The following is a 10,536-nucleotide window of genomic DNA, read 5'->3' as shown; positions in this document are numbered from 1 at the left end:
CATCCTTTATACTTGATAATAGGACCGTAGAGTCTGTTTCCAGTTCCAAGGAAGTTATGTTATTGAGAATACACCACTGGATGCCAAATAACATAGCTTTGGCTTCAGCTATGTTAGCAGATCCTCTTCCCAGATGAGCAGAAAATGCCATGACCATTTTACCTTCCCAATCTCTAATGAAGCCTCCTCCTCCACAAATTCCATTTCTAAAACTACCATCACTGTTGAGTTTAAAGTGATTGGCAGAAGGCTTGCACCATAAAACACTTTTACACACTTTAATCCTCATGTGTTTATCATTCAAACTCAAAATCTCATCCCAAGAAAGATCATTTTTAAACATTGGAAAATGGATTTCGACTATAAGCAAAATTGTTTGAGAAATTTGATATAGGATCTTTGGAAGGTATGGTCTCTGATTACCATAATTGCTATTGCACCTCACCTTCCAAAGTTCCCAGATAATATTAATAGGGGAAATAATGAGGATAAAGTATATAATGGGGTTAAGTGCCTTGGTGTTCCTCTAGCTATCAAACACAGTTGGAATAGACACCATAGGGCATCTAATGCCAAAAGAGTTAACAAAGTGGTTCAAGCAGAAGAGGCAACATAACTTTGGAAAAAAATATGATCTATATTTTCAGGTTGGGACACCCTACAACAAGTGCAATTGGGAGAAGCAAGGAGCTTAAACCATGAAATGATAATATCATTAGAAGGTATTTTTCTGTGAAACACCCTCCAAGCCATGAAGGACATTTTAAAAGGGACAGCTTTATGACATAAGGCATTAACAATGTTGCTTTCATGTCTGGAATTCCTCAAAAAATTCCAAGCACTTTCAATATTGAATTTTCCAGAAGAGGTAATTTTCCATATAGGCAAATCAGGTTTATCAGAAAGGACCACCTGCATCCTCTCAATATGAGCTTTAATAAAATCAGAGACAACATAGCCACAAGCTGGCCAATTCCAGTGGCCATTTTGGTAGGCATCAGTGATTCTCAGCTTACTAGGCTTAGAATCTGGATCAAGAAATTTGTAAAGGGGCCCAAGATCTGTCCAATTGTCATACCAAAAGGCCACCTCCCCTTTTTCAATAATCCATCCCAAGTTATTCTCCACTAACACTTTAATAGAGCACATAGCCTTCCAATTATGGGATTGGCCATTCCTCCATTTGTTAGTTACTGGATGAATTCTAGAGCAGTATTTAGTGTTTAAAAACAGGGACCACAAATATCTTTTAGTTCTCAACTTCCACCAATGTTTGGTGGTGAAAGCCTTGCTGATATCAGCAAGTTTTCTAAAATTAGCACCTCCGTCATTGATGGGATAGGACAGATTATCCCAAGAGGACCAATGGAGCTTCTTGTTACCATCTGAACCACTCCACAAAAATCTATTAAAAGCATTCTCAATAATTTCAAAAACAGTTTTAGGGGGTTGCATAACTGCTAATAGGTGGGAAGGCATAGCTTGTAAAACATGTTTAATAAGAACACTTTTACCACCAACAGATAAAAATTTAAAAAACCAGCCCCTAATTTTGTTAAGGATTTTTTGAACCGTAACTGAGAAAGTAGAAATTCTTTTTCTTCCCAAATACAAAGGGCAGCCAAGATAATTTATAGGAAAACATTCTTGTTTCATGGTAGTAATTCTCTTAGCTCTGTCAATTCTCCTAGCACAAGCCTTATCATGAAGAATAACAGAGCTTTTGTGCTTATTAACCAACTGACCAGAAACATCTTCATAAGTTTTCAAAGTCCTCATAATTCTCTTAAGGGATTTCCTATTTCCACTTGAAAAAAGAATAACATCATCATCGAAACACAAGTGATTGATAATAGGGCCCCTCTTATTCATATAGAAATTCCTAAACCCCTGGTCATTATTTAAATTATTAAGCAACATAGACAGGAGTTCAACACTTAGAACAAAAAGAGATGGGGATATAGGGTCTCCTTGTCTATGACCATTTTTAGATTTAAAGAAACCATACCTACCACCATTGATAACAATTGAGTACCAATTGTTGGAAATAAACCTGTATATAATTTCTATCCATCTTTCTGAAAAGCCAAATTTTCTCAAGACTTTGAATAAATAGGGCTAAGAGACCATATCAAGTTTAATAACAAGATTACCCCCTATGTTGGGTTTATTCATGTCATTAATAATCTCTTGGGCCAAGAGAATATTCTCTGAGATCACTCTACCTTTAACAAAGCCACTTTCATTAGTAGATATGATTTTAGGAAGCAAAGTAGAGAGTCTATTATTGAGAATTTTAGAGATAACCTTACTAGTGACATTACATAAGCTGATAGGCTTGAATTCAGAGAAATGTTGAGGATGCTCCACTTTTGGTAACACTACCTAACAAGTATGGGTATAGAATTTAGGAAGCTGAGCACCCTGAATAAACTTTGAATAGCATTAGTTAAATCAAAAGAAATAATACTCCAGGTAGCTAGATTGGAAAAACATACCATTGAGACCATCTGGTCCTGGAGCACTATGTGGATCAATTGACATAACTGCATCTTTGATTTCTTGTGAGTCAGGCATAGAAATAAGACCCTCATTATCATCCTTAGTGACCAAGGAAGGAAGACAATCCAGTATATCAAAATCAACTTCATCTGGAGGAGAGCAATACAACTTTTGAAAGAAACTGACAGCTGCATTAGCAATTTCTTGTCTGCCTATCACCCAATTACCACTATCATCCTTGATTTGTTGAATGTTGAGCCTCCTTCTTCTGTTCTTGATAGTGCTTTGAAAGTATGCAGAATTGGAGTCACTTTCAGTAAGCCATTTAATTCTAGCTTTTTGTCTCAGAAAATCCTCCTTCCTTTTCAGGACCTGTATATAAGTTGCATTGGCCTGATTTAACAGGGTTCAATTGGTAGTAGAGCTGTCTTGAATGAATTGTTGTTCTAATTATGAGACCTTAGCCTCCATGTTGTCCACTTCTTCAGAAATATCTCCAAAAGTTGCTCTAGACCAAGAGCTTAAGTTCTTGCAAGTCCTTTTCACTTCTGGTGGAGGATCCATAAAGGGTTTCCATTGATATTGTCCTCCTAAGATTGTTGAACATTATTAAGGAAATCAGGATGGTCTACCCATAAATTAAGAAATCTGAAAAATTTAATAGAAGTATAAATTTCTTGAGCCAGATTGACCAATAAAAGAGCATGGTCAGACCCTGTTCTAGCCAAATGATTGATTATAGACACATCAAAACTAGAAGACCATTCAGCATTAATCAGGAGCCTATCCAATCTCTTCCAGATGGCTTTTGAACCTCTGCTATCACACCAAGTGAAGGGTTGTCCATGAAAGCCTGCATCTTGTAACCCAGAATCTTCTATACAGTTAATAAAATCTACACTTTTCAAGGTACTGAAGGGTCTCCCTCCCTTCTTTTCTTCTGCACTAGTGATCACATTGAAGTCCCCTATAACACCCTATGGATGGCCAACTATTGTTGATTGATTTTCAATGGCAACCTAAAGATCTTTTCTTAGCTGAGCATCACATTTAGCATAAACAATGGTGAGGAAAGTCAAATTAGAACCAGCTAGTCCCTTGATACTAATGGTTACCTATTGTTCACTGGTTGAAATAATGGAAATATCATAGAAATCATCCGAATACAACCATCTTTTGTTTTACTATTTCCATAACAATTATCCATCCCCAACATTACCCTATATTTCTCAACAGTATCCAGCCCTGAAAAGTCTTGTAGGATAGGTTCTTGGAGCATAGTTAAATAAATATTATATTTACTATTAAGAGTTTTTAGCCTTTCAAAAGCATCCATAGTCCTTACACTCCTAAATTCCAAGAGATCATACTAATCATGGGAAACATTAGGGAGTAGTTTTTTGTTGAGCTTTTGAGCTCTAGTTTTTCTTGGAGAAAAGTTTTTGTTCATCAATTCATGAATATTGGTACCTCTTGGAGATAAGTTACCTGCCCTGTACTCTGGGTTGATGTTTTTTTTTTTTTTTTTATTTGCTTCTTGATGACCAGTTCCTCTTGTAGAATATTCATGAATAGATCTCCTAGAACTTTCATCATCAGATTTAGAGTAATTCGGGTTCTGATGCTCCACTTCCTTATCAGAAAAAGTATCATTGTCATGCTTCTTTTCATTACTGGTATCAAGGTCTGCGGGGTCATCAATAGAATCCTTAAGATGGTCATCCCTAAGAGAGTTAAAAGCATTATCCAGATCGATAGTAGTGACCCCACCTTTCAAATTGTCACTAGGTAAAATCTTTCTACAAATTCCTTTTTCTGAGACCTCCTCAAATCTTGGTTCTTCGGGATTGGCACTTTCTACTTGATGTATTGATCACATTGGATATAGAGATCTCCTTAGTTAATTCCCTCTCGGTAGCATGAGTAGTAGCAGCAACAGAGGATTCCTTATGGGCGACTTCAATGGAACCTTTAACAATAGCAACATTTTTTTCCTTAGTAGTAACAATAGTGGACTCAATAGCAGCATTAGCAGTAGCCTTGACAATAGGATCAGTAGTTGCAGTCTTATTATTATTATCCTTGATACGATTGAAAACTTGCTCAGCCACATTGTTGTTGTGATGATATTTTTTTTTTACCTCTATTCTCCCCATTTTTTCCTTGGGTAGGATGGTTATTTTTCTGGTTCTGCTATTGGACTTCTTGAGTTTTGGGAGCTTCTAGTTCTGATTCTTTTGAGTTTGTTGTTGATCTTCCTGAGAGTTGGATGGTTCTTGAACCTTCTCTTTTCCCTTTCCCTTATTTTTCTCATGATGAACACATTCTTGAATGGAGTGCCCTTGATGTTTACATTGTAAGCAATAATCTGGGATACCCTCATACTCTATAGGTTGATCATAAACCTCAAGAGGATTTCCTTCTTCATCTAAAGTGCCCACCCAAACTGAATTTGGTAGAGGTTGTCTCAAATCCACTTCGATCCTTACTTTATCCAGGTGAGGTCTAGTTCGGTTGGTAGTAGCTTGATCAATTTGCAATGGTGTTCCTACCGTACTTAGAATATTTTCCACATACCACCATTCATGCAAATGCCACGGGAGTTGAGGTAATAGTGCCCAAATTGGGGCTAGCAGGTTTCTTCTTCCGGTTTAAAGTCCGGAGTCCATTTGAATATACGCATAAGAAACCCTCCAATATTCATCATACGTTTGAAATAGACATTGGTACAATCCTCCTTGCAAGTAAAATCAATAAAAACATGTCTATAATCAAAAAGCCCAATTTTTACCTGTTTAACTGGGAATTGAGCCTTGAAATCTGATCGTATTTTCTCCAATTTAGGTTTGCTAGATGAAAATTTACCCACCAAGGTGAGTTTGCATTTATTCGCCATTACACCATAGTAATCGGTAGCTTTAAAAAAGGTCATAGGTTTGCCTTTGAATGTAGTGGTCTTAACAGAGACTCGAGGAGCAGTTGATTTTTGTGCCACCAACAGAGCATAAGAGTTTTGATTAGAAGTAGATGATGGAGTAGAGTGATTCGACTGTGTGCGTAAGTCAGGAGCGACTCCCACTGCCGAAGGAAGATCCGCCAGCGTAGTCATCGTACCTCCAATGGAGGAGTTATCGGTAAAATAGCGGCCAACAGTAATATTTTTAGAGAGAAAGGGGACACTCTCTCTCTACGTTTTATTTTGTAACTTGGTTGTATTTTGGTTTTCATGTTGTATGCATTTTGTTTCTTCATCTGTTCTTTTGTTACACGTGTATTAAATTTTGGGACAACTGGCTTCAATTCCTTTTCTTAGCAATCCCACAAGACTTTAACTTCACGCTACTGATCTCCATTGTTCTCTCGCCTTCTCCATTCCTCATTCTCAACTCATTGTTTGATTATATTCTGGTGGAATCTTCATGTTGCTGGTAAGTTTTTCCCGTACTACTTTTGTCTCTTTTTTTTTTGGGATATTTTCCTTGCTTGTGTTTTTGGGTGGTTGGCATATACTATGTAGTTGTCGGTATTCTTTCCTTTCTTGTATTCAGGGGTTCTATTTTTACAAGTTCATTGTTCTGATTTCTTAATGCATGTTGGTTTTATTGTTTGATCATGTATCTTCTTTTTTAAGGAAAATTTTGTCCTTTTTTGTTTTTATAAAAAGATTCTAATGTTCTTAATTGTGATTCCATTGCTATTTCAGGCTTCCAAATTTGGGCGTTGTGTGGAATTTCTTTTTCCACTTAATCTAATAGTTTTTCTCTATTTTCCTTTAGCGTGCATGTTGGATTTTTGAGTTAAACTAATCTGGTTCCTCTTTCTTCATTTTTTTTTTTTGTAGGTAGCTTTTGTATATGCATGTGGTTATTCTTTCAGAATATTCAATGCAAGCATTCTGAATTATCATTAGGAAAAAACTGATATTGACAAGTGAAGAACTTTGTTGCAGCAAAGGTACTTGTCAGTATGCCTAAAAGTATTGAATAATTTTTATTCCATTCTTTTTTCATAGCGGTTCTGTAATAGTGTTCAAAAAAGAGGAGAACCCAGATTAGTTTAAATCAGATATTCAAGTATATTTTCTTACTTATTCTTTAGTAGTTATATGCATTTTATTATGAACTTTTTGGTTCTATGAATCAAATACCCCATCAAATGCCAATTTTTCTCAAGTACATGTCCAAATGTTTCAAGTATTGTCTAAAGTGTAATTCAACAAGCTTTGCAGTCATTGGGGCTAGCCTCATTCATCTCCAGTGACTTATATTTGTTAATTGATAGTGATGTGACGCTTCACTTTCGTTGGATAATAACGCTACAACAAATATAGTGAGTGAGAAAGATGCAGCTCCTTATGCAGATTCCAAAGGAGGTTTCAATGTTGTTGACAACATTAAAACTGTAGATTCCAAAGGAGGTTTCAATGTTGTTGACAGCATTAAAACTGTTGTTGAGAGTTCTTGCCTTGGTGTTGTCTCCTGTGATGACATTCTTGCTCTTGCTACAGAATGTCCGTTTCTCCGGTATAAAAATTTATAGACTAATTAGTGTTTTTTTTTTAATTTTTTTTTTTTTTAAGATAGACTTTAAAAAGTTTTTGTTTTCCTTCATCAAATATTTAAGAGGAAAGATGGACCTTATTTGTGAATCAATTCTTTTAGCATCTTAATGGAGATGATCCAGATGGCCCTTCATGAAATGTTTAATTAGTGAAAAGAGACAGCAGAATAGCGAACCGGGTAGGAGCTAATACTTCTACATGTGGCAATATTTGTTTTGCATGTCTGTCATAAATATGAGTGTTTTTTGTTTAGTATGGAAAATCTAGGAGATTGAACAGCTTGTTTGCGTGCATTGTTTCATCTGAGAAGGAAACATAAAGGTAAACCTATAGCCAACAATTAATTACACTTCCCTTTTTCTTTTTCTTTTTTTGAAAGTTTCAGTTCCTAGTAGCTCATCCGTGTATATCTGATTTTAGTGAGCTTTGTCTAACTCTATCAGGCAAGGGAATGATGCAATTGCGTGCTTGTTCCTGACTTGAGACTTAAGGTTCAAAAACATAATTTTAAATTTTCTTTTAAACTTAAATTAGTGTAAAAGTTGACAATTGGTGGCAAAGACATGAGGAATATATGTTCTTTTTGCGTCTTCTCGCATTTGCAAGTTTGGAAATGTCTAGAAATTGAAACATGTAGCGTTTTGTTTTGACCCTTACATCTCTTACTTGTTCACTAACCGGAACATTAGGTGGACAAATAATGTGATGGAATTGTCCAAAAATTCCTTGATTCCCTCCATAACTAACAAAGCTTATTTCCAATTTGCTTATTTCTAATCTCCATTACAAACATCGACTCACCTTCAGGAAAATTAACAATGCTTTGATTAGGATGTGAGTTCTTCCTATCCATTCATAATTTGAAACGCAGTTACTCTGGAATAAGGTTTGCTCTTACTAAAATTATGTAGTATCTTTTCTTCTTTCACTATAGGAGCAAATTGTTTTTCAATAGGAGTCTCTATTTTAACAAAAAAAAATAATTAATAAGTTAGTTTAAACTTCAAGTGGTAAGTTTTTGAAAGTTATTTGGATGTCATAAGATTCTACAAATGGAATAAAAACTAAAGAAGTAGTCAGCAGTGTATGATGTGTTGCGTGTATTTGAACCTCCTCAATATGCTAAAACCTGTTGTTCATCCTACATTGATGTGCCTGGAATTTTCCTGTCTTAATCTGCCTTTGTTTAGTTGAAATATGAAGCATATGCTTGTAGCTATGTGCAATTATAAAGTATATTTGTGTTCACCTGGTAATTAAGATATTTCTATTCCATTCAAGTTTAGCCTATACAGTTCTCTTATTTCAGTTTTCTGGTTTTGGCTATTACAGGGTTGAAAGCATGGAAAAGGGATCTTGGAACCTCAAGCTTTTGGTTGAATTGGAAGCCAAAATGTCAAAAAGAAACTACATGATGATGATTTTCCTGAAATCCACTCAGGTAATTGGGTTTTGTGTTTCTTAAAAGCCTATGTGTGGGGATACTACTATGATTTGTTATACTAGGAAGCGATTGTTCTCTACCCCCGCGTTGCACTTGCCATTTGTAGCCTGTGTCGGGCAATATGTTTGTATGTGAAGATTTTACAGTTGATTTTTCAGCATCCTTGCATCAATTCATAGTCTAACTATTACAGAAACAGGACATTTTAGCTATATATGTCATTCTAACCAAAAATTAGTTTATTGGGTTTTCTTCTATTTAGTGTATGAAATATGTAGCAACTAAATCAAATTTTGTGCGAAGAACATATTGATGTAGGAGAGGACCCTAAATGCTTTTATGGTTTAGCACCAGTTCATAAGATATTAATTCTCAAGGTAATTTTCGTCCCTTCACTGCTTGCAAGGTTGGCTGATATTTCCAAAGCACTTCTATGATTAATAGAAGAAATAATTTGTTGCAGGGAATGAATTCTGAATTTGATGCTCTTGTCCAAAATAAAACTTGGACTTTGGTGCCGCCTCCTCCAAATGCAAATATTGTTGGCAACAAATGGGTGTTTCAGATTAAGTTTTGTGCAAATGGTTCTGTTGAAAGATATAAAGCTCGTTTAGCGGATCAAGGTTTTTCGCAGCAGCCGAGGGTTGACTATTTTGAGACTTTTGCATATTCATTCAGAAGAAAGATGCTTTACTAATTGGATATGCGACTCAGCATGTGAAATACACATTATTGTCATTTTGCTCTAATCAGGCTATATGTTTACAGTTGGAGATTTCCACAGGGACCAAAACTAGTCTTTACTGGAAAATTCCATTTATATTGGGTCTATTGCACTGATTTGTTCATTGTTGGGATAGGTACTTCAGTGTCAATTCACTTCTACTTTTCTCTTTGTCCGAGGAAATTCAATTTTTGTTTTATGCATCATTATTTGTTATTTGGCTTAGAAGAGTGAATCTAATGCTATATTTTGTGCTTTTATAGCTGAACAACTTGTGACAAGATAATTACTCTTATACTATCATGACTTCTTTGGTGAGGCTGCTGAATATGATGAATCTGAAGATTTGGAAGATGTTATCAAAGAAGATGGAGATGAGGATGAAGACAAGTGGTGATGGAAAGGTAAGATTTGTTCTGCTTGCTTTTACAAAGTCATTTACAAATTTCCACTTATCTAAGCGGAGATGTTTCAGCGAAAGAGGGTTCTTGGATTTCACACTCTATTATCAAGGTAAAAATTAATATGTTGTCTAAATTCGGGATGTAAGAGGTGCTAATTATCAATAAAGTATTAAAGTACGATTAACAATATATGATACTGCAGTTGTAAGTAAAGAAGCTAATTATCTTTCTAGACCGATTTCTGCTTTAATATTTTTCTTTTACTAGCAAGTAAGCGTACATTGCACATCTTAATTTTTGTATTGAGATATTAGCTCAAAATGGCAGCAAGTTCTTTTGGATTTAGGTACTACGAAGTCAACATTGCCCATTGGCTTTGTTTCGGTTGTGTATACGGTAAAGACTGGGTCAATGTGTGACCGGTGAGACCGAAGCCAAGGATAAGTTCAAATGAGCACGAGCATGTTCGATCATTTCTTCATACCAGGGTATCATACCGGATGTAATTGACCTGAGACAAGAAACGCGTGTTCGTTCGTCCGGATACGCCGAGCCAAAATCAACGTGTCCGTTGGTCCGGTTAGCCGATTGCGAGCTTGCCACGCGTCAGGAAACCGTTATGCCATCAACACTGACGATCGTACGGGTGTCAGACCGTACGGTCCTACCTTATCTTTTTTAGGGTTTCTTTATTCATAAAGGCTTTTGTATTGTATTCATGGCCCATAAGGCATACCTATAAATAGAGGACATTCTTCCCCTTTTTGGGGTTAGCTTTTTTCAGATCTCAACATTGTAATAGACAAATATATAGATATTGGTCCGGATTTTGTGGTGTTCTTCCTTAGGTTTACTTATCCTTTCAATATATTACTTAATATATATTTTGGCATAAATCATC

General features: G+C 35.8%; 1 protein-coding gene and 1 long non-coding RNA gene across 5 annotated transcripts; one reads left to right on the top strand and one right to left on the bottom strand.

The window, feature by feature from the left end:
- Window positions 1-524: 524 nt before the first annotated feature.
- LOC132032473 (uncharacterized) lies at window positions 525-5,285 on the bottom strand. The gene is made up of 2 exons (XM_059422095.1): window positions 2,499-5,285; window positions 525-2,385 (listed from the first exon to the last, which is right to left on the bottom strand). Exon 2 carries the CDS (start codon window positions 1,918-1,920, stop codon window positions 595-597), a length of 1,326 nt encoding a protein of 441 aa, XP_059278078.1. The 5' UTR covers window positions 1,921-2,385; window positions 2,499-5,285; the 3' UTR covers window positions 525-594.
- Window positions 5,286-5,792: 507 nt separating this feature from the next.
- On the top strand, window positions 5,793-9,826 carry LOC132032482 (uncharacterized). 4 transcript variants are annotated; one of them, XR_009408459.1, is made up of 4 exons: window positions 5,793-5,930; window positions 6,344-6,466; window positions 8,405-8,504; window positions 8,811-9,826. It is a non-coding gene; the product is annotated as an uncharacterized LOC132032482 (long non-coding RNA). The 4 variants fall into 4 exon arrangements; XR_009408458.1 differs by having other exon boundaries at window positions 8,405-8,884; window positions 8,971-9,826; XR_009408457.1 differs by having other exon boundaries at window positions 8,405-9,367; window positions 9,495-9,826.
- The last annotated feature ends 710 nt before the right edge of the window (window positions 9,827-10,536 follow it).

This window comes from Lycium ferocissimum, chromosome 2 (genome assembly GCF_029784015.1).
Source record: "Lycium ferocissimum isolate CSIRO_LF1 chromosome 2, AGI_CSIRO_Lferr_CH_V1, whole genome shotgun sequence".
Taxonomy (NCBI): Eukaryota; Viridiplantae; Streptophyta; class Magnoliopsida; order Solanales; family Solanaceae; genus Lycium; species Lycium ferocissimum.
The sequence above is the reverse complement of the archived record's forward strand: the minus strand, read 5'-3'. Positions and strand labels throughout refer to the sequence as shown.